Here is a 24,088-nt window from a genome sequence, read left to right on the forward strand (position 1 = left end):
AAAATGTCACAGAGCCAAACAGCTTATTACCTGTACTTACTTTTAAGAACACAAAAAATTATTGAATTCATAAATTTCAGAAAATAATAAATATCAGAATAACATGACATTTCCAGTATAAACAAACGTATAACAACAACACATCCAGGTCAGAATAAACCAAACACATCTACGTACAATTGAAGCAGAACCTGGAACAATCAGTACTTAAGGCAAACACCTTGAAATGAAACCAGCAGAGCTGAAGTACACAACCTTGTTTATAGTTAGAGATCTTTGGCAGGACTTTGTTCAGCTCGAAACCTGGCTCCATCAAGAGAAAAACAAAGCATGCAGGCCTCTCTTCACACTCTTGATCTCCCCTTCTTGCTACAAAAAGGACACAAGTACAAAGAAACATTCAGAAAAGACACCTCATTAAAACGCTTTTTTCAAGACTGCATGTTATATACAGGCTTTCAAAAGGAGTGAAGGATACAAAATGATAGCCAGCCGAATTATTCCGGTCTAATCTATGCTGAAGGGTCACCGGTGTTGTGTCCACTCACCATTTGGCTGAGGAGTCTGTCCTGGACTGACTTCATGTCATTTCGTATCAGGCACATCTGAGAACAGCAGGCAGAGCAGCAGGGTTTTAGGGGTGGTAACATAGAATATGACACAGTCGGGACAAACGGGACGAGTTGACACATGAGACAATGAGATGAGCAAAATGTTATTAATGCAACGCAGCGAAAAATGGACGGACGAGCTGACAGGCAGAGGTAACATGCTCTATTGAAAAAAAATAATAGATGAGCCATGAATAAAAAATTCAAAGTTTAAAGCCGCATGAGCTTTGGGTTTACCCAGCTTATTAGAAGGTAACACTTGGGAAACACAATGAAGCACATATTAGATATCAGTTGTGTAGTTACAGTCTGAGGATCACACCTGGGACGTGAATATTCTCTCCTCATACTCCACACTGTGACACACGTTGCCCTGGAGGGCTTTCTTCAAGGCATCATTTCTGGAAGGAAGGCGACAGAAAGTCACACAAGCCAATGAGGAAGAGAGACAAATAAGGTGGGAAAACACGAAAGCTCAAGGTAAAGGAATAATGTAAATATAATGTGGGTTAAAGGCAAACACTAATAAACATAAAATGCAATATTTTCTAAAAACTGCAATTGGTGTGGAAAAGGATATCCGATTTACTCAACCTAATAATAAGATGTCAGTGATTCAGAATCAAACACATTTCTAAAAAAGTATTGTAAAGCAGAAAGCCTTTAATTAAGTCAAATAATGTAGGGGGGGGCATGGATCTGATCAAGACTGAAAAAGAAAATCTACATTTTTGGCCATTTAGGAGTGTGAGTGGCCAAAATAAAGCAGGTAACCCACCTTACATTACACTACCACTTCTTTGTGGTGCTTTTCAGTACAAATTGAGATATTCATCAAGAAATAGCTATTAAAAAACTCAACTCAAAGACTATTTTTTTTAAATGTATAACTCATGATCTTGTCTAGTAAAGAAATAATGTATAAATCCTAATTTTATCAGCCTCTAACCTGTATGACAGGTCACTTATTGGATCATGTTGTTAATTGTCTCCGACATGAAGATGATAAGATCGGTCGTGTGTGGGTCCCTCTGTGTGTGTGCACCTCTATGTCTGTCCATGGCTAATCTTGCATTCTGCTGCAGCAAACTGCTTAATATTTTGAATACCCAGTTATTGCCGCATGCTCAAAGACCTCTCGCAGTTTTATTTTTGGCAAGATTGTATGAAGTGTTATATATTTGAATTCAAGCTGATTGCTTGCATTAAGTTACATCGTCGCTTGTTTTGGAGTTTAATTGAAGTGTGTTTTACAACACTTTACAGCCCACTGGTTTGGTTCGTCACCTGTTTTTAGTTGGCTCACTTTTATTATTTTGTTTGGTGTTTAGCTAACTGCTGACATAACTACCACACTGCTGTACCTTTCCACAACTAAGTCGCTGCTATGCAGTTTGCCAAAATTGCATGACTTGCATGAATTCATTGCTGCTTGTTTTTGAGTTTGTATGAAGTGTGTTTTACGACACCTTACAGGCCATTGGTGTCTAGACGGAAGGTTAGCCAGCTGTGAGTTGTATTTATTCAATCATACAATACAGCTGTGATCTACAGTCTACTGAATGCACCTTTCTAGTTAAGGCATGGAAAGAGGGGAGGCATGTTGATGAATCAGGATGCTCTATATTAAGACAAATAACAAATGGCACTTTGCAGTCAGGGCAGCAGTGCCTGGCTGGATAATGGTAGGGAAGCTGCTTCACGTATCCTGCGTCTATTTCGAATGTTGGTTGTATACATCGTCAGAAATAAACACGACACGTACACAACGCATGGTTAAAAAGAAAGTATATCTCCGTCGTTTGTCATATGAAGAAACACGGGTCAAAAATAGCTTAGGGTGCATATCTAGTGTATAATGATAAGCCTGAGGAAGAACTTGTTTTCTAAGCTTTTCAATTCATGTTCCACCAAATAATCAAGTGTTATTCAACCTTTTACAGAGTATTTGGGTTTAAGCCTGTGGGAACTGCATTGATCAAAGTGTGACAGGAATCACCGCATCAAAAAAACAATATGGCTCTTTCAGTGCTCACATAAAAACACACACACCGGCCTAAATTTCACCTCATGGTTCCCTGCTCCTGGTAGGAATGGAAAGCCACGGCCTGCTTTTTCCAGTGCATCTGTGAGAGAACAGAAACCAAACACTGTTCAAGAACTGAAACACACAAAATCAAGAACGCATTATATTCAGTGGCATCCTCATTTAACAGAATACCCCGTGTGGACAGTGTTTCCCACGGGATTTTTTGAGACACTAGTGGGTGGACCTTGGATTCTCTGGGCGGATATAGGGGCAAGCTCACTCGGAAGAAAATTCTGTGCACTTTTAAGTTAAATGCATCAATCTGGTGCACTTTGAGAATAAAATTAGGAAGCTGGATCAATTAACGGCTTTGTGCTCTTGTAAACAATCTTATGCTCTAGCAGTGGTGGAATGACCGTAAGTACAATTTTGAGGTACCCATACAATGACAATATTAATGCATCCTTGATCATAATCCAATGATAAAGGCCTACTGTAAATATATTATTTGAAACTACACTGCTATGCTGCATGAGTGTACTTTTACTTTTGTTACTTTAAATATATTTCGATGGAAATACCTTTGTACTTTTAGTTAAGTGGCATTTTGAATGCAGGACTTTTACTTGTAACAGTAGTATTTTTACCATGCACTCTAGTCATTTAATCAGAAACACATTGGTTGTATAATTAAAAAAAGTTTGGCGAGTACACGGCAAAAAAAAGTCACAATCACAAAGCATGGTAAATGAGACTGGGTTGTGTTTCAAGGAGGGTCGAATGTGTTGCTGACATTGGCACAGATTGTGCACTGCGGACAGTCAGCACTGTTCAAGAGCGGTACCCCGGGAACATGGGGCTCCGTCACTCCCGGCAAAGGCAGAGGCGCAGCGGGTTTTTAGTTCATGGCCGCAGGACGCTCTGCAGTTCGGGTGACGAGTGCTGTAAAGCTGACATGGCCAAAGCCACGAGTTACTTTCGCCTTTCGGGACAAACTACAGCCGGATGCTGCACACCACTGAGGAGGATATGTGTCTGGTGAGAAGTGTAAAAAATACTTTTGCTTCATTATGAAACTGTGGCCACCACTAGGTAATTAATGAGAAACACTGGGATACTTTGTTTTATGATATTACTTTAGAGACTCCCCAGCAAGAGTGAGAGAAGTGAGTGAGTGAGTGAGGAAGTGAGAGTGAGTGAGTGAGTGAGTGAGTGAGTGAGTGAGTGTGTGTGTGTGTGTGTGTGGTGGGTGTGAGTGAGAGTAGGAAAGATGAGTGACATACAGTCAGGTCTTTCTCCATGCTTTTGAGCACAGTGTCATCCTGCTCCAGTTTGTGGATTTCTTCCATGAGGACGTTCTGAACTTGTTCAAGCCTCTGAGTCCTGTACAGAGGAGGAATTAATAAGTGAAATGGAAATCTAAAATATATGCAGACAAAAACAAAAACATTGTGTTTTTTTAAATTGCAGGGAAGCACAATGCTGTACACTTGGAGCCTGTAAAACAAACAAGTACTTATGTACCATCAAAGTAAACTAAGAACCAACCATAATACTCTGGCTCAAATAAATACAGGCAGCCATCAAAGACCTCATCCACATTGTAGAAGTGATCAAAATATTCAGCCATGACACTGAAACTATTTTTGATAACACTAAGCTATGCTTTCGGTACTCAAACACATCAATCTCTGCCTGGCCGACACTTGCATTTCCACGATTGTCTTTCGGCAGCACATCACCTTGCGTGTTTTCAGAAAGTGACTTCTCCTTGAGCGAGACTCTTTCCATAATGTTGTCAGACACATCTAATAACAGTCCAAGCCTGTCAATGGCATAAACTAGCACTTTTAATGGACGGTGCCAGCTTGCCCCTTGCAAGTACGCAAGTGGCTGCCACCTACAGCGCACTCGCTCAACACTTGACCAATTTAAGAAAATGTTGTCCCTATTGATCAGTTAGACACAAAACATGTGAAAACGTACAGCTTACATAAAACCATAGTTACCATAAAATGTGCATATTCATTTAATAATTTGTTGGACAACCCTCACCAGTGGATGGAAATGTTAGCATTACAACACTAACTACATACTAACGGACCTGTATTTGGCAACTTGCGTGTTGAGGGAGGAGACATGTTGTTGGACGGTCTTCAAGGACTGCTTGTTGTAAACTTCCACCATATTATGACGGCTCTGAATACAAACACATTTAAAAGATAATGATTCAGCTCGGCCATCATTTAGAAAACATTTTAGTGGCTCAGGATTATACAAATAAAACTGACAAGAGTCAGATACAAAGTGCTCAAAAGAAGTTCTGAGAATATATTAAGTAAAAAAAAAAACAGAAAAAAGGGGAACTACATAATGCAGAATATCAGTAATGCAGTAACTTCTGCTATTCTCTCTACTATTTAAACCTGGAACTTCTTCTTCAGCTCAGAACTGAATTGCTTGCACAGGTCACTCGGGTCTACAGCAATTTTTGGCAACTCGAAAAACTCATCCATGTCTCCATCCCCCACTTCAGCCTCCCAGTGACTGGAGCTCATCGCGTGGGAAGAAGACATCCCGCGGCTCACCTCACCCTCAGCAGATAACCCAGCGACTGAGGATGAAAGACAGACCCACTGATCCGTTAAAGAAGATAACATATAACATCTAATATATATATTGTTTTGGCAATTCTAAATAAGAAATAATCTGCTGTTGGTATACAGTTGTATATAATTTAATATATGATAGTTGTATCCCAAGTGCAACTATTATATTAGCTTTTAATCTAAGACAGCTTGTCGTTTGTGCTTTTCTGCCATTACGAATTGTGAATGTCACAGAATAGGATTCTAATCACAAGATCTGTTCCTTGAAAAATCACCTGAAACTGAATGTGATGTATAGTAGGGGAAAACAGGGGAAAAGGGTACCTGTGCCATGAGAAGTGTCTCTGATGGTCTTATTCTTGATATTCTGATATTCTGCTCTTATTCTTTCCTTAACTTTGAAAGTTAAATCCGTTGGGCTGCTTTCCTCTTCATCTAAACTACTTTGCTCTCCCCAGCTCTGGGTCAGACCATGAGGTCGGGTTGCTGAAACAATAAGGAGATAGTTGTATTATACTGGATAAAAGCGTCTGCTAAATGACTGTAATGTAATGTAATGTAATACTTAGGCGTCATTGCCAATATTAGAGGCAAATCAATGAAACACTTTCTATTGTGTTAGTTGCGTAGCATATAGAATGTAAATGATGAGTTGATAAGTATTTTATCACTTAGATTCCTCATGGGCTCAAGCTAAACATAATTACAGAGTATCTGACAAATAGATTTAACCAATGAAGACAGTATTGTTATGTCTTACAGGACTTGAACAACTTCCTTGGTTTCATCCGGGGAGAGCGCTGTCCTCTCATCTTGCTTTTCTTCCTCTTTTCCTTTTCATCTTCCTCAGAATTACTGGACGAGGAGACGTGGCGCTTGCGACTGGGTCCTGTAACAAGAGCCAACAGTTATAATACATTACCCAGATACGACCATTTAACACAGGGGTGTTCCTCTAAAGCAGATTAGGGATTTGACTGTGGAGCCACATTTTAGAGAATTCCTACTCACAACTTTTTTGTTCGATTCCATTACACGATTACGTTTTGTATTTTTATACTTAATTGCAACCTTATTTCGGTGTGGAAGGGACCTAGCTTTGAGGTTAGACACAAAGGTCTTTTACCTGAGACATGAAGCTGTTCAGACTTTCGGTCTCCGTCTGAAGATGGTGTTTTCTGTGAGGATGGGCAGTAATGCATTAGTCGTTTGTTTGATTGGCTACAGTTTATTAAAAATCCCAATAACTCACTATATCATTAGCGGTCTTTCAGTGCTCTTACCGTCCGTCCGCTATCCATCCAATTATAACCAATCAATCACATTAATCATAAAACATTAAGTATTTTAAAGCCCTACCTCTTTTTTATGAGACACAGCAAGAGTGGCAGTGGGGTTGTCCTTAACTCTGCGAGTGATTACTGATGACTGAGTGGATGAAACATAAGATACTGAAGACACTTTACTGAAGCTGTAATGGCTCCCTTGGTTGACAGTGTCTTCAGGGAACGGAGACTGAGGAGGAGAAGGCATGGAAGGCTTGTCCAGCTCGAGGAGCGTGGATGTCAACAGGGGCCGATAGGACAGAGAAAAAGGAGATTGAGATGCTGAGGGTAGATGCTGCTTGATTGGACTTATCTGGAAACAAAAGCAGGAATGGAGAGGGACAGAAAGAGATAAGAAAATGATGGAAAAAATAAATATGGCCACTTATTTAAGGGTTAACTAATCAACATATCTGTAATAGATTAAGCACAGTTAAATGAGAACAACATTTTTCAACGATGCATAAAGAGGCAAAGATGAAGTGCTGCAGTGCTATTATCTGCTCTGCCTTGAGTTAAATAGGTCATTTCAATCATTCTACATAATCATTTGGATCATCATGTGCAATTCCAAAGTTTACTACTTAATTACATTCCGCATTTATCTCGGAAAGTTGAATCTCTGTAATGGACACTTTAGATTCATGGTTACAATATCCTAAGTCCTCTTTTGTTACCCCTAACAACTGTTAGCAGTTGAGGGTAACCAAAATGCTTAAAGAGAAAATCTCAAACCTAAAACATTTTTAAGTGTGAAGTGTTACTCCTTTACTTTCTCTGTCCACATTTTCTCAGCTGGCCTCGGAATTTCAGCCAGCAATGCTTAGGATACAGACATACTTCCTTAAATTCTTCGACACATACATAACATACCTACATAAGGTGTCAGGGAAGTGCTGTTTTACCTCTGCTGCACTAGGTCCAGTGGGAGCACCATGGGGAGGGGTCTGACCGATGGGGGTCAGTGAAGGGAGAGAGGGTACAGACTGGTTGGATCGAGTCATGGATGAGCTGCATTTTTTTTCTGAACTGTAGAAAGAGGAGGGCCTGAAGTTTCCTTTACTGCTGACTGTAGAGCGAGGTTTGGGTAGCAGCAGGATAGGTGAGGGGGTGTCCTCGCAGAGCGGGTCGGGTGAGGCAGGGAGTGGGGATCCCCGCGGGGTGAGGAGAGGGGAGCAGGTCAAACCCAAGGTTGGGGCTGACCTCTCAGCAGCTGTGAGGGTCCAAAATAAGCACAGATGTTCAGGCAGCTGCCCTCAGAAGTTGGACAGGGAGTAGAAGGTCAATATATACATGCTTTTCTAAATATCAATTTACAGTTAAGAGGTTGGAGAGCAATAGGGTCATTTATATAAGAGTTTTCAAACTTTTTGCATAAAAGTGAGGGTGAAAATGTATCTAGTAATGCAAGCGTAGATAATTACACAATACTTTACATTTTAACAGAGTGAAAATAAAATATTGCAAGGCTAAAACTTAACAGACCAAGTAAATGCTTTACATACAATAGGTGCAATACATTTTGGTTTTAGGTAAAGAATATTCATTTTGAATATCCATCTGACAATTCAAATCTTCATTTTTGCCTTCGGAATAAAAGTGATAGTTTGTTTTTGACAACAGGGCTCTACGATAAAATTCAAATGAGGACTTGACTGAGATGAAATCAGTCCCCATATCAGCCTGAATCATTTCCAAAGGCAGATGCCTAAATTTACTCTTGAGCTTATTAAATAAACATAGAGTGTCACTACACTAAGTAAAAAACAACCATACATTGCTATGCAATAGTTTCAAATCATTTGAACCACTATGAAACATGTAATAGACATTAACTGATGTCAGAGGAAATTACAGTTGTGTAATTGTTGGTGATTGGCTTTCCAGTCTTACATCTCATCCTCTCGATCATAGGAGGGGATGAACAGGCGAAGGTCTGGCGGACGGCCCAGGAATCCTTCATTCCCTTCGTTTGTTCTTGGGCAGGGACAACATTTTTCTTATTTACCTTCCAAGTTTCTGAAAGATCATTCTCAGGCCTCTGCTGCTGAAAAGCAAAGTGTTTCTGTTTTCAACAAACATGAGGGCAAATTTGGACCATAATGTTAAAGTTCAAGTTCAAGACCATGGCTCCTTCCCAGCTTAATAGAAACAAAGTAACATCTTGATATTATTCCCCCCTTTTGCTTTTAATGATATACAGGATTCTGTGTCTTAAGATGTATACCCTTTTAATGAAACAGCTCACTGTTTTAAGCATTATATTATAACGACATATCTATATCAGTTGTCCAATATGATGAGGATTTTTATTTTATTTTCTCTATATTTCTCTTTAACTAACATATTCTAAAATCGGTCTTCTCAAACTAACCTTGTATTATCCAAAGTCCTTAATCCACACAACCTAGTACTTTTGAAAATGTAAGATCCAATGACCAAAATGAGGGGGTGTGCTCCCACCTTGAGACCCAATGGCTTTTTCAGATCTGACTGGTGCTTGCTGTCCGATCTCCTGTATGCATCTGTGGATTGCTTAGAGGGGCTGTTTTTTCTCCTCCTTACCTCTGGGACCACTGAATAGGTCTTCTCAGTCTTTCCCTGCTGGCCGACAAAATATTTTTTGGGGCAGACAAACCAATAACGAATTAACTGTTTTCAATACAGCCATGATGTCAAAATGAGTTACATATTCTATAGAGCTCAGTAAGGTTAGACTGATGTCAACAAGCTTTACAGCTGAGAAAAGTTGCCTGTGGCTGAACTTTCCTTGTCATTTTGTGCCCGTTTCAAAAACAGAAGCTCTAATAACACTGAAGCTTTGAGAACAACTGCATCAACCTAGGGAGTTAAAAATGAGCACTGATGTAGTTGTTTTCGTTAACTTTTGATAGATGTTACTTTATACATGCCCACAAACTAGATTTTATTCTCATTAAAATGATGTACCGTATTTTCCGCACTATAAGGCGCACTTAAAAGCCTTTAATTTTCTCAAAAAACGACAGTGCGCCTTATAATCCGGAGCGCTTTATATATGGATTAATTCTGGTTGTGCTTACTGACCTCGAAGCGGTTTTGTGTGGTACACGGCGCTCTGTCAAAATGTTTTAGTAGACTTAGTAAACTACAAAGCCGCACCGCAGCAGCATTACGGCTACCGTAGTCAGGAGCGTCGCGGAGTAATACATACTGTGCTTCACCATAATATTACAGTGTGTGTGTATAAGGACCCAACATGGCTCCTGTCAAGAGACACGCTTACGACGCGGACTTCAAACTCAAGGCTGTCAGTCACGCAGTAGAACATGGGAATAGAGCAGCTGCGGGAGAATTCAACGTTAATGAATCAATGGTAGGAAGTGGAGGAAGTTTGACTGACTGACTGTTTTGTTTCGCTTAATGCGCCTTATAGTCCGGTGCGCCTTATATATGAAAAAAGATCGAAAATAGACCATTCATTGACAGTGCGCCTTATAATCCAGTGCGCCCTATAGTGCGGAAAATACGGTAACATTATAGATATCAATACCAAAGTCACATAAAATAAATTGTGAGCATGTGGTGAATATGGATATGTTCACTGATGTATTCAAACTTACAGATGCTTCGTGTTATGCAGAAAACACCATCACTTATAATTATAATACAATATAAACTCAATGACCTCTACCTTGGAAGTGGGTGGCTGCGCTGACACAGACTCTGACTGGCTGCTGTGATGGTTGCTCTCTGGTATCATATAGCTTTTGGTTCGTTGTTTGCTGGCAGTCTTTTTCTTTGTCACTTGATCAGCCTCTGGAGTTTTCTCAGCAGTCTCCAGATGATTATTAGAGGAGTACTATTATTATGCGGACAAAGAGAGTATGATTTTAGTCTTTTTGCAACAGCACTATTATTAACTGCCGTCTTTCAAATGATACATAAAAAAAGACATGTTCTCCCAATGGCAGGCAGTGAATCCCAGCAGTTTTGTTGCTTGTGTACCTGGGATATGAAACCTCAAAATACTTTGAACGACTTTAACAGCCTGGACATAAATAACAGCGGGAGGTTTTAGGGAAGGCTTCTTCCTAAAGTCAACTATCATTAGCGGGGACACAATATCGGTTTCATCTGGGATTACTTCCATACACTTGTTTAGGAGAAAATTAATTACAACATGATTATTCCTAATCGAGCAGTTCATCAAAATATTGCAACAATTTGCTTGACATTTTCACTGAGCAATATATTTTGTGTGTAAGAAAGTGATCAGGACAAATCGGTGATCAGATAAGTTTGTCTGATCAAGACAAACCTAGTCTCATAGACATATGCTTACAGAATTAGAACAATAATTATGTTATTTGTCTTTCAAAAGCAGATAAGCAATTCATACTTAAAGTTAAAGTATAAAGTGAGATAAAGGGAGGTATGTTTGCCTTGGAAACAAGAGGATACTCTGAGTCTGATAGGCTGTCATCAGTGTCTGGCTCCCTGTAGCTCTTTCTAGAGATGGCTGCAGTTCTCTGGGGCCTCCTGCCGGCTGCATGTGGTCTATTGGGTGCTGTTGCTGGCTTCACTACCTTGCTTGTCCGCTCCACTCTCCCCTTCACGTCAGGCCTCTTCTGATTAAACAATGACACACTGTGGCTGACTGGGATATTGCATCGCTGACTTAAAGGACATAATCTAAAAAAGAAAAACAATACTGCCTTACCTTGTTGAGTTTGTTATTACCTTTCACAGGTTTTTGAGAGGCTGGGGGTAGATCTGGGGATTCAACTGTAATGAAAAAGACATTTTTTTACAGAGATGCTAATGACTTTAAATAATTTGATCCACATTCAGTTTTAATGAGATGAATTCCAGATTGTGAGCAGCATGAATGTGTGGCTTTAATGGCCTACATGATGTATGAGATGACATCGCTCTAGGCTTGACAGGCGCCTGCCTGGAGTATTTGGTAACTTTAGGTTTGGGTTTCCTGCTTGATTCCCTCAGCCAGCTGACATCTGTCATGCTATAGTCCGTGTCACTGAACAGATGCTTTTTCACATACCGCTTCTCCTGTAACACAGATGGCAAGGTAGTGGAAAACAGGGAGATAGATAGATAGATACGCATAGCGTTAGATGGTTTATTCGCTAGCACATAGTGTATTTCAATTTTGTGATTGCTGCATTATAATTGCTATGATAGTGACTGTAAGCTATTATAGCATTTGGAAAATAGGCATTCCTACACTACACAAGCAAAAACACAGTAAGCATGCACACACACATATAGAGAAAGATATATAGAGAAAAATATAAACACAGTGTCTCTACCAGCTTCAACTTTAAGTACCCATCACAAAACACTACAGTACAATGAAAATATACTTTTGCCACAGGTTGTCCTTTCTTGGTTGTGCTGGGTAGTGCTGGTGTGTCATGGATGCCACTGTCAAACAACATAGGTAATATTACATTAGACTGTTTAAAAAAAAATATATATATATATCTTACGAAAGGTTACTGTTTCAGCATTTGCATTTTCTTGACAATCCACAAGGCATTGTCAACTGTCAGACCTACCTGCTTGATATGGCAGAAGTGTTAGAGAAGGTTTTGTTCTTTCCCTAAAGAGCAATAAATCAGACTTAAAACAATACACTAGGATGCCATATAGGTATCATACAACCAGGTGTCAAAGTATATTATATATAACAGTAGTAATGTTTACCGTATCACTCAATGGTGTATCAATGTTGAATGAAAAAATATCTTTTCTGTACAACAGAAAACCTAGCATTAATGACATCCTTAAATGCAGTGAAAGCCGCTGAAATATTCAAATGTACACCAAATATTTTAAATGAATTGTATTACCTCTGCCTCGTAGACTTAGTTGTGGTTTTGCTTTGTGATTTCATGAGGCTTACAGCTCCTGAAACATCTCTCTATAGCAGATTAAGATCATGTTTAGTTAATAAAGCAGGAGAAAAGTAATTTAAAGTTACTCCTCCATAAAAGTAATGATCACTTACTTTAGCAGTCGATTTCCAGCTCATATTGAAGATAGGCCTATTACAGAAACAGTCAATAAGCGACACACTTATGTATCAATGACATTTGTGCATTTACAACATAATGTAGCCCTACAATCATCAATCTGTGTACCTGTTGACAAGAGGCGGAATCCAGCTCTTAGGGAAAATTTCTGCAGTATCTTTTGCTGTGGATTGGGTGTTAATCTCATAATGACTAGAGATGAGCTTCACCATGCTGCCTGCAACCTCTGCATCTCTCTAAATAGACAGTAGGTACGTAAATCACAATATACAACACTAATAGCCATAGAATTGACAGCAAAGGCCCAAAAGCACCGAAAGCGTCTGACGACCACTCTACAACAGCAAGTGGACTGAGTTAGTCCAAACAACACCAACAGTGATACGTCTTCCATCTAGGGGATGGTCTGACCTCAATTTCACATTATCTAGTTTAACTTTAATCTACTTTATATCATATCAATGATTTCATCTTATCCACTTTATAGTTTTGAACGAGGACCTTTATTATTTAGATCACGTTAAAAGATTAAGGTTATCTGTAGCCTAAATAGTGGCCTTTTCCTAAAACACTGCTGTTTCTGTGGTGTTTGCTTTTTTACTCTGATGCTTGCAGTGCACCATAGGAGCATTAAATGGTGCCTTTCAAATTAGGCTTGTTATTGCTCAGTGTGTTTGCTTCCTGAAGATGCTTAAAGTTAACATAATGCTTACCTTCTCTTTGTTTGATTGGATACTATGAGTTTCAACCTTAACATTGGCTGGTTCTCTCTTTTTCAGAGCTTTGGTTGTGGAGGACTTGGCTGGATCTTTGATTAGAGCAGCATCTGCCTCCAGTGACAAAAGGCGTTTGCTCTTTCCTTTGGCGAGGCCATTTCTCTGGGTCTGCTGCTGTTTGGTAGTACACAGTACTGAAGCACACTGAACCGCAGAGCTTCTTCCTTTAGAGTCCTCTCTGATATCAAGCAATTTTCTTTGGGGTGCAAATGGCTCCTGAGGTGCAGGATCTTGGTTACTCTCATTGAGGACCTGCTGCAGGCGCTGGGTGAGTTCGTTATGGAGTTGCTTTTGACTGGTTGAGCTTGAGCCTAGAAGTGACAATCTCTGTCCTGATGACGGGCACTCTTGCTGCTGTGCCAAACTTGAACAAGGCTCTAAAGACAATTAATAATTTAAAAAACAAATTAAAGTTTGAGGACATTAGTTTTTTAAGCTAGGTTTTATGTGTTTTCCTAGCTTTTAATATGCAAAACATTTGGTGACATCTTAGAGATAATAAAAGTATTTCATGACTTCTTTGCCTACCAAGTCTCGGCAGATAATTGATTTTCTGTGTAGGCATCATTAGCATTTCAGAAACGGACATTTTGTTCCCGTTAAAAGATCTGCAATTTGAACAAATATGTTAAGAGATATACACTTATACACATACTGTATAAACACATCAACTACTCCAGTGGCAGTAGATTTACAGCCAGTATGGAGGTTCATTATAATGCTTACATGTTACTCTCAGTTCTGGGTTGGGTGTCAGGCACAACACTAGACTCTGTAAGGAAAAGATCAGTGGTGCGTTCAAGATTTTCTGAAGAATATCAATGCAGCTGTATTTCCTGGCTAAGCTAAAGTCACTCTAGCAATACAATACCCAGATACTGTTCTTCTCCATGTCCAGATAAAACCATATCTACTGCTTCTGCCACTGGTATGTTCTGTAGAAAAAGCAGAGAATACAAATGCAACAATATATTTTGCACCAGAAGGCTAGAAGAGAAATTCCATTGGGACGGCTGGTTGGGACCAACAGCCTAAAACATTATCTGGGCCTGGAGTCATCAGATTTATCCTAATCGTTAATACTAGTTAATTACTAAAACAAATCAAGGAAATATTATTGTGTTCTTAGTTAAATCACATCATACCATCATACATGTATACTGAATACAGATTGTGCAAAAGTAGACAACAGATACTAGTTTAACTTTATATATAAACATATCAATTTGGTGATTATACCTTTTTGTGTTTGCCAACCATATTCCTATTGGACTGTTTGGAAGTCATGCTCTGTAGAGATGTAGCACTCTGAGACAGACACCATGAAATTAATTAACAACACATTTTGAGTACTTAAATGTCACATTTTGGACTTGCTGAGCTTGAATGCAGTATCCAGTATAGGTCGTACCTGCTCGGTCATGCCACCTGTTATTGTGATGTTAGTTGGTGTGCTATAACTGCAGGTCTTAGCAGTTGTCCTTAGCTCTCCTAGGTAAAGTTCACCTTGCCTATCGCATGAACGAACCATCTCCAGAGATGGCTTCCCTTTAACCTTGGCTGAAGTGTCTAAAAGGGAAAGAAGAAAATAACAAAGTCATAATGAGATCTGAGTTGACAAACCGTTCTTTAATTTATCTTCATGGACAATAACAAAGAAAGAGAAAATAAATTTATGATCTTAGTTTGATTTATTGCAAACCTTTTGCTCACTAGACCTACAAGGATCTATCCTAACTGTTTCCTCCATGTTTTCCTCAATTTGTTGCTGCTGCATATAAATTGCAGCAGCAACAACTTGATTGATGAATTGATTGATTGATGAGTTCTATTGCAAATAAGCTTCATTTTTACAACTGTCTTGAGAGCATTTAAATTATTTCACGAATTTCAATTGGTGTGACTGCAATTCTGGAGAACCTCTGGTGATACATACTGGATGACATAACAGCAGAGAGGGAACTGGCACCATGCACACTTCCTCCTGCACTGATGCTGATAAAGGTGGTAGACTCTGAAACCCTCATCCTGGTTGGGGTCACCATCTGGATGGAAAATCAGAATGTTTCTGTGAATGGTCAATTTAAATGTTCCCTTGCCCTTTTACGCCACCTACTGGCCTTGACTGTTTCTTCTAAATAGTTTGACACCTTCATTTTAAATTCTTCTTTACAATCTTTAATTTTCTTTCTCCTAAACAATCCCATCATTTGTAGGCATAAAAGAAAGCGGTGTTATGTAATGTATTGTTACATTAAATCACTTCCTACAAAATAGAGTAATACCTGGACAAACTATTCTTCTGTCTTAAAGTCCATTTAATGTACTTGGAGTAAGAACAAAAATGTAGTATTTTATCTATTGAATTTGCATTAAATACTTCTGTAACCACAAAAATCTAAAAGACCTGGAGAGCCTAGTTATGTATGCTTATGTGCTCACTGAACTGTCATTGACAAACTTTTGCACTGTTAACTATACTCAAGTGTGTTGAATTGCCACATATTTGATTTAATATAGAGTACAAAACTCTTTCACCTGCACAGGAGCACACTGGGGAGGTAAAAGGTAGGGTGCGGTAACTTTCTCACTTTCACCAAGGGACATCTGACTCTCTGGAACAACCTGCATGGAGAGTGGCATGCAGTGTGAACACACAAATGCTGTCATGCTGATGTGTATCCAAACACAAGCCATACAATTAGTTTGTCTTTAAACATATCCCATTTACTGGACATAACTAACACCTTGTATCCTGACAATTTGATCCAAGCCAATCTCAAAAATGAGCAGATCCATCCACAAATAGGCACCTGCCCCCTACTGGTATTACATTTTAGCATTTGTAATGACATTCATTGATTAAATCATGGCTGCATATTGAGAACATCAGGTTAACAGACCATTCTTTACCTGGGAGTTGTTATCTTCCATCATAATTCTAACTGTACTCTTCACTATTGATGTGCCCGTCTTCCCCACAAAGCCCTGACAGGAAGAGACGCTTGTTAAAACAAACCAAATTTATCACGTACACTCTCTGTCTGGACACGGACTAGAGCTACAATGCTGTGATTTTAAAACATATTTATTTTGGGATTCCAAGTTCTCTTCAATATAATTATTGTATCTAGAACATCCAATAGTTGTGTATTTTGGTGCCACAGGAAGACAGAATATCCTTATGAATATTTTGTGGTCATTAGGGCTTCAGTAAATAAGCCATGGCCTACTTTGTTTTTGCTGTGTCCATAGACAGTACGAACAGCCTGCAGGATGTCAAGGGAGGAGCTGAAGTGGATGGTAAGACTCGATCCTTCTATTTCACCCACAACCACCACCTCTGACAACAGTAACTGCAAGACTTTACTCTTGCCCTCCTCTGGAGATAAAAAAAACACACACATATATTTAAAAGACATGGCCAGTCACATGGTGTAAATCAAAAAAGGGAATGTTATCTTCCTGAAGTTTAGTGCTCTTTGTTAATTAGTTATGCATGCTTCCTGACTACAGAAAAAGTTTTAAAAGACATAAATCTATCAATCCCATCAAAATGCTCTTGTTCTATCTACCTATCGATCGATATATATAGACCGATATATATAATATGAATTCCATTTAACTCCTTTTAGTTATTAATTCCTTATTATGTGCATTCCTTTTAGAAATTTGGTGGTAAGGACCTAAATAAATGATTACCTCTAATTACTACTACTTCCACTTCCACTACTACTACTACTACTACTACTGGTTGAGTGTTTGGGTGAAATTAGCAGCTAGAGGAGTAAATACAAATGCAGTGGTCTCTCTGTTTTCATTACCTGTAACAGTGTAGCTTTGGACTTCACTGTCATTGATACATATTGTTTCCCATTGGCCCTCCTACAAGATTAGGAAACCACTCCACGTTAGGATCTGACAGATATACATCGTCTGTGTATCACGTATCTGTTGCACTCTGACTTTCACTTTCATGAATAATTGTGAGGTACCTGTGCTTCTCCATCAGACAAAGAGAAGTAAAAGGAGATGCTGTGGCTGTCAAGGTTGAAGTCAATCCAAAATTCTTCCAGCTTCTCATCAGCAGGCATCAGCAGCTGACAACATAACCATAATCATTCCAGTACATCTACTAAAACACTTAAACTATTTCAACGATTTAACAAAAACAAATTTTACCAAACAGGTAAAGGGTTCTTGATCAATTGTATAGCATGGCCTTGAATGTGCTGTCAGATGAGACAGACAATATCTGTGTTTGTTACTTTTTCCCATATAAATCCTGTTGATACTGACCTCATGTTTGTCCAGAAAAACCTCCAAACAAGGATAGGAGTACACTCTATAGTTCAGAGAGGACATAGTGATTATGTACACAGATTTACACAAACGTATTTTGTATGAGAGCATGATACGTCACCAGGTAAAAAGGCAGAACTATGACTAACACAGTGCTAGATTTAAGGGTGTGAAATAACAGTTGAATTTAATTATTCCTAACCCTCTCAGATTCCCCAGACCTCTCAGATTCCCCAGACCATGGCTGCATTCAAACTTATCTTTTTTGTTTAGGAAAGTTCCTAGAGCATGATAAGAGCTGGACTAATTCTCTAAATGCTAAGGAAAGGTGCTTTAATGCTTTTCTTATCTCCTAGGGAACACTTACCATCCTAGGAAGATAATGCCGTCCCTCAATTAATTGCGGCAGCAACATTTAATGCAACACACCATTTGGCTGTCAAGAACATCGGCTGTAGCTCTTTGAAATGTAAATCGAAAACATCCTTCTTATGGTGTGTGATTGTATTTTGGACAGGAATCCTTAATTGAATGGTATAGCATTGAGCTTGTTACTGTACCTATTTTCTAATTGCTATAAACTTCTGCCGTTGCATTGGATTCTCTGAGAAATGTGGTTGTTTTTTTTATGAATGGGTCCTTATGAATTGTCTTACACATCTCTCCTTGACCTCAAGACATTTTCTATCAAAGTCAAGGAAAAGTGGTTTTCTATTTGACTGCAGCCCATGTCATGGGTGGCACTGCGTTATGGTTATTGTTTACCTTCTCCTGTCTCCCTGCATCCCATTCACCAAGTTCAGAAACTTACGACAATCCTGAAATCACACACTTATATTACTTTTTATGTAGCCGAGCTCCTGTTGTAGTGTTATTACAAAACATTAAAACTGTAGTGCAAAATAATGTAAATTCAAACTAAAGGCAAAGATGATGCACTTTGATAAATTACCGTCTCAAACTCAGAATCCCGGATCTTGACTAGGGCACTGGCCACATGCTCCATGCTGAACCATCGATCTGCCAGTTCCATCCTCTGTTCAGGAGTGGCCATTCTGCACAATGCCTCCATCAGGGCTGTCTGCAAGTCGTAATCTGATGCAAACAAAGTGTGTTGTACATTTTTGTGTCTATGTATGGTTCTCGGCCATGCGAGATGGAACTATTCAAAAAAGATACTTACCACCACCCTTCAATATCTGACCAGCCAACTTCATCCTGTAGAATTGTAAGAACAAGCAACAGTTCAAGGGTGTGTGGTTGCAAAAGTGAATAATAATGATCCTTACTATGAGGAAACCCATGACATACATGATATCTGAGGCCTCCTGTGATGTTAGGATCTTCCTCTCTTTCTTAAGCTCCACTGGGATTTTGTCCAGAATTAAGTTAAATTTACGAATTGCCTGTTAGGACATTGTTTAGAAATTAATTAATGAACACACACATGAATCACAGTTTGTAATGCTACTCCAAAAAAGGAGTAATGAAAACCATTTCAAACCTCTTTTTGGATCAGGATGTAGATCCTGGGGTCTACTGCCAATTGACCAATCGGATACAGGAAGGACTCTGTGATTTTGAACATTCCTGCAAAAGAAACAAAAAACAGGTTTGCAGCAATAATGCAATTTTAAGTTTTTACTTATATACCAAGATTCATCATGAAAGTTCATGTGGTGCTAAGAAGCTCATCCAATATGATAAATGCTTATTATTTTCCACCAGAATATATTTCCATACATACAATTACTGTGTTGCATAACTAAAGAAGTTCTCAAACATTTAGCAGTTCAAGTCCACATACTGAGGACAAATAAGAAAAAGAAAATGTACAATCATACCCTCTTTGCATGCTTCATGAACCACCTGTAACAGGAATGTCAGAAATAAAATAACATTATGGACACTAACGTGAGTGGTCCATTGTTTTACTATACAAGGTGTGTTTTACTGTTAGAAATCAGCTCACCATTAAGGCATCAAAGAAGTCCTCAGACAAATTGAACAAGGTCTCATCCCACTGCTGGCCACACTGGATCCACAGTTGCCTGCATTTTCGAAACCACTGCACCATGTGCACAAAACCAGGTTTATTAAACAACCGAGTAATAAGTACATTTAATTATGCAGCAGCACGCACACACTGTGTGCCTGTGTGTACTAGATGTATACTTATCTTTTCCAGCAGGCCTTGAGCTATTAATCCTGACAGCACTTGACAACCACCAGGGAGTTTCAGGTGTTTCCCACATTTGCATAGGACAGCAAGACCCAAACTGGCTGACTTGGAATCTTTTTGATCCAAACTCTAAATAAACAATAAAGACATAGTTTAATTAAACCCACAAGACAAAGCACCGTGGCAAATCGAGTGTACTGGGATACATCTTACCCTGCTAACAAGTTTATCCAATTTGGTGAGGAACTGTATGGAACATTTTATGGGGGCTCCTTCATATGTGTTCCTTTGCAAGAATACATCCAGTGCTTGGACATCCCCACTCTTTAACACTTCATCAATGACTTTTTCCAACTGCACACAAAAAGAGTTAATCAAATCAAATATACAACAACAAATATTTAAGTAATGCTACGTTCAGTGACAGGAATGGTAACGTGTACTGTTTTTTAAAGGTTTGCATTCCCACCTGGGTGTCGTGCCTCGGTGCCATTGGTCCTTTCGATGGACAGCTTTATTGCCGCTTGGCCTCTGCTGTCATTAGAAAGGCTGTAAAAGGTCAATTGCAAACTGTAAAGGTCAATTGCAAAACAGCCTGTCATCTAACGTCATAAGCGCGCGAATGTAATTCACGCTGACGTAAGGTTACACAGCGTTAACGTCATTTACGCACATTCCGTAGGCGGTTGACATTTACGTAAGAAAGCCGGCTCAGTCATAAAGATCTTCTAAACGTTAACTAGATGACTTTGTACGTTAACCGCTGACAAGACAACCATATTCCTGTTGTCTGTCTAAACTATTTACGTAACGTCAACTCACTTTAGCTAACTTACTCATTAACGTACACCACGTTTGAAGTGAGCTGACGTTGAACTAAGTTAACGTCACTCCTAGCTAAGGCTATATGGCTTCACCACGCCATAAAAGGTCTTGATAACTTACCTCCCGCTAACGTTAGCTAATACAACCTTTTCCTCGCAAACGCTAATTTCCAACTACAAGGTACTAAATAACTAAAATCATTGATTTTATTATTCTTTTCACGTTAACTTACTGCGATGTCAGATGTCACCTAGAAACACGACGGCTCTCCTCGAAACGCGCGAAGTATTTCCCTTCAATACGCATGCGCACGACTAGTCGCTAGAGTCAGCATAGGGGAGAAGTTCGCCTTTACTGCCTTCAACCAGAAGGGGTTTATTCATTTAGCTAAACAATGGTTTTTGCAAAAAACACACTAATTACTTTCTTGCCTGCAGAGAGGGCAAAGCTACTGGATAGTGCATTTATAACAAATGTTAACAAATGTGAGCCATTATTCTGTGAGTAATCAACGACTACATTTCCCATGAGCTTTGATGGCTTCTGGGATCTGTTCAAATGATTACAGTAGTTTGATCCCTTTTAGCTGAAAACATAGACAAAAAACTATGTTTTAGAATATAATGTCACTAATAATGTGTTTTGAACAGTTTTGCAGAAATAAAAGAAAGTGACAGGGAATAAAACACTCATTGAGTCACAGACGGGTAGGAGCCAGCCGGCAGAGGATCTTTTCAGCCTTAAGAATAAGAATAAGAATATCAATTACACTACCATACATAATAACAATCTTAACATTATTTGTAACTGTTCTTTATTGTTAAACAAAATACACATCTCTGTGACATTAAAATTGTATTTATTGCATGGTTATGGCATTTGGTTTGACAACAATTGACTCAAAAATAAACTCTGAATACAGGGTTAGGCTTTTTAGAATATCAATTACACTACCATACATAATAACAATCTTAACATTATTTGTAACTGTTCTTTATTGTTAAACAAAATACACATCTCTGTGACATTAAAATTGTATTTATTGCATTGGCATTTGGTTTGACAACAATTGACTCAAAAATAAACTCTGAATACAGGGTTAGGCTTTTTAGTTCAGACCTTTAAATCGGCCCACTCCACCAAGTTTGACAAGTTCTGTCTGATAACAGCCAAGAGCAAAATGGCAGACAAAATCCCTGCATTGTAGAAAAACAATTTTCTTTCCACCCAGCCGAAAAAAAGATTGGACTGATGTGTATTAATAAAAATTTGACTTAATATTTATTTATATATATATATATATATATATATATATATATATATTATAACACTCAGTAGGTGTGACTTCCATTCAATTTACCCCCATTAAAGTGCTTTTTTTTTTTTAAAAGCCAGTACAATAAAATTAAAGAGTGCATTTTTAGAAAAGCAAACACAAAAGGAATACAGTGGCATTAAAGTTGGCTTAAGGTAGAAGTGCACTAGTGTTTGTGTTATTGTTCACTCTGACTAAGTCTGTCCAGAGTTGACAGTATATCTCAAATCTAACTTGATTCAAAGAAGTCTCACAAAATTAACATTACATGTCACAATGCAGTTTTGCATATTTAGGTCTTGCTGACAACCATCATAAAGTGCTCTAAATAGATTTCATCTACCTTAAGTCAGTATCCTAAAAGAAGTGCACCATACTATCCTCACATTCTTTGGGTACAGTGAGCTTGTAGTTATGGCAAACTAACTTATAATTCTCTCCATCATTGTTGTCCCAGTATTCAGTGCCACCGACTTTGTATTGAATGGCAAACTGTAACACTGCTTCTGGCTGCAGGAACGGAGGAACAGGCAAGTGGAAACGAAATGTATCATAGCTGAGTTGGCCTTCTCCTCCTTCCCGGGTCTTGTTGATGGTGGACACCCAAGAGGCCTTAGTTTCTGTGCAGCTCTTCCAATCTGTAAATGAATATCGAGCTATGACATCTTTCTCAAAGTCCAAATTGAGGACCTGGGTGATTCCGATGACACCCAGTTCAAAACACAAGACTCTCTCAAGACACACTTTCTGCTCATAAAGGTGATGCAGGAATCCGGGCTGGTCGCCAGGTTGTTGGGCAAAAACTGGCCTCATGTATGGCAAGGATATCTCCAGATGCTTTCCATCTGCCATCTCTGCACCCATCAACAACCTAAAGACAACATGATGTGGTACAAATGGATCTTCTCCAGATTTGAAAATCTTGATGTCTTCCAAGTCAAGCCCCAAAGAATCAACAAAGCGTACGCCAACATTCCTGCATTGCTTCTTCTTCTCTGTAGCGGAAGGCAGAGAGCGGGATCTTTGTCGGATGATGGGTTTAGGCGTGGGTTCACAGGAGAGACTACGATGGAACTCTTGTGCCCTCTGCTGAGAGACCCTGGGGCTTGGGGGACGGATTGGAATTGGTTTCTTTAGTGCACTAGGTTTGTCAGCTTGAAGCATTTCAGTCAGGTTAATCGTAATGCAAGGCCTTGACACCCTGCTGTAAGAGCTGGACGTCTCCTCCTTTGGAGGGGGGATCCTCTCATGTCCAATAAACCACCCTTTGTCCATGTTCTGTGAGAACTGGTGTCCTGCTTACCTGTAAAGGAAGTTGTAAAGCATTGTTTATTATCAAGCCTCTTGTGTCACATTCATCCCCAAAACATAATGTCATTCTTATCTAAAGCACAATGACTCATTTGTAACATCAATGTACCCTTTTTACCTAAAATGTATGATGTTTTGCTGCAATTTGAGAAGAACAATTTTGTTGTTGTAAATGCCAAGACCGAAACCGTCCCAGCAGGGAAGAGAGTGGGCGTGTACTCTGGGAGTACGTGCCTAAATGCATACAACCCTTCCCTCTCTCTGTACAAGTGTGCATTACTCAAACTACGTTTAATATGTGCCAAGATAATTAGATGTTGACATCATCTCACCATAAAAAGATATGCAGAGTTAGTTTCATCTGAGCTGCAGGGTGTATCCTAAACTAAATCCTTCATTTAAAGTAGTATTCATTGGAGTTGCGCGTGTCCGTGCTTCCGGGAGTCTCCGCTGTTGGCCACCGCCACGTCGCCCGGTCTGTGACTGGTAACCTGAAGTTAACCATCTCCATAACTCAATCACACATACATGCATGTAGCATGCCCTCGATGGGGATCGGCTAACCTGCGCGCAGTTAACCGGAAGCTTCAAACGGTCCAGAACATCCCAGACGTCACATGGGAGATTGAGTGTTTTAACATTAGCAGTTGCGTTTGCGTGCATTGTTTTTAACATTTTTACTGAAACACAGTGTTGGCCGTTTATCCACTTAACGTCTCCAATACGTATAGTACGTAGTATCACCAAAGAGCGATGACGTATTTC

At 39.2% G+C, this 24,088-nt stretch overlaps 2 protein-coding genes across 2 annotated transcripts; both read right to left on the reverse strand.

The window, feature by feature from the left end:
* Positions 1-247: 247 nt before the first annotated feature.
* On the reverse strand, positions 248-21,001 carry sycp2 (synaptonemal complex protein 2). The gene is made up of 48 exons (XM_054609378.1): positions 20,930-21,001; positions 20,342-20,421; positions 20,086-20,226; positions 19,870-20,001; positions 19,663-19,767; positions 19,535-19,559; positions 19,195-19,280; positions 19,002-19,096; positions 18,874-18,908; positions 18,643-18,785; positions 18,456-18,508; positions 17,688-17,733; positions 17,384-17,488; positions 17,213-17,273; positions 16,622-16,770; positions 16,302-16,376; positions 15,927-16,013; positions 15,325-15,433; positions 14,800-14,957; positions 14,628-14,696; positions 14,260-14,323; positions 14,115-14,160; positions 13,917-13,996; positions 13,326-13,765; positions 12,721-12,848; positions 12,588-12,624; positions 12,430-12,500; positions 12,284-12,329; positions 12,136-12,179; positions 11,941-12,001; positions 11,467-11,626; positions 11,277-11,341; positions 10,999-11,184; positions 10,248-10,415; positions 9,038-9,175; positions 8,468-8,618; positions 7,480-7,787; positions 6,609-6,887; positions 6,376-6,427; positions 6,010-6,138; positions 5,574-5,735; positions 5,067-5,254; positions 4,745-4,839; positions 3,924-4,023; positions 2,679-2,737; positions 934-1,012; positions 549-605; positions 248-369 (listed from the first exon to the last, which is right to left on the reverse strand). The coding sequence occupies exons 2-48, from the start codon at positions 20,363-20,365 to the stop codon at positions 313-315; spliced, it is 5,148 nt and encodes a 1,715-aa protein (XP_054465353.1). The 5' UTR covers positions 20,366-20,421; positions 20,930-21,001; the 3' UTR covers positions 248-312.
* Positions 21,002-22,033: 1,032 nt separating this feature from the next.
* Positions 22,034-23,938, reverse strand: ppp1r3da (protein phosphatase 1, regulatory subunit 3Da). Its single transcript, XM_054609812.1, has 2 exons — positions 23,656-23,938; positions 22,034-23,315 (listed from the first exon to the last, which is right to left on the reverse strand). Exon 2 carries the CDS (start codon positions 23,285-23,287, stop codon positions 22,370-22,372), a length of 918 nt encoding a protein of 305 aa, XP_054465787.1. The 5' UTR covers positions 23,288-23,315; positions 23,656-23,938; the 3' UTR covers positions 22,034-22,369.
* Positions 23,939-24,088: the final 150 nt, after the last annotated feature.

The sequence above is a fragment of the Anoplopoma fimbria genome, chromosome 12 (genome assembly GCF_027596085.1).
Source record: "Anoplopoma fimbria isolate UVic2021 breed Golden Eagle Sablefish chromosome 12, Afim_UVic_2022, whole genome shotgun sequence".
Classification (NCBI taxonomy): Eukaryota; Metazoa; Chordata; class Actinopteri; order Perciformes; family Anoplopomatidae; genus Anoplopoma; species Anoplopoma fimbria.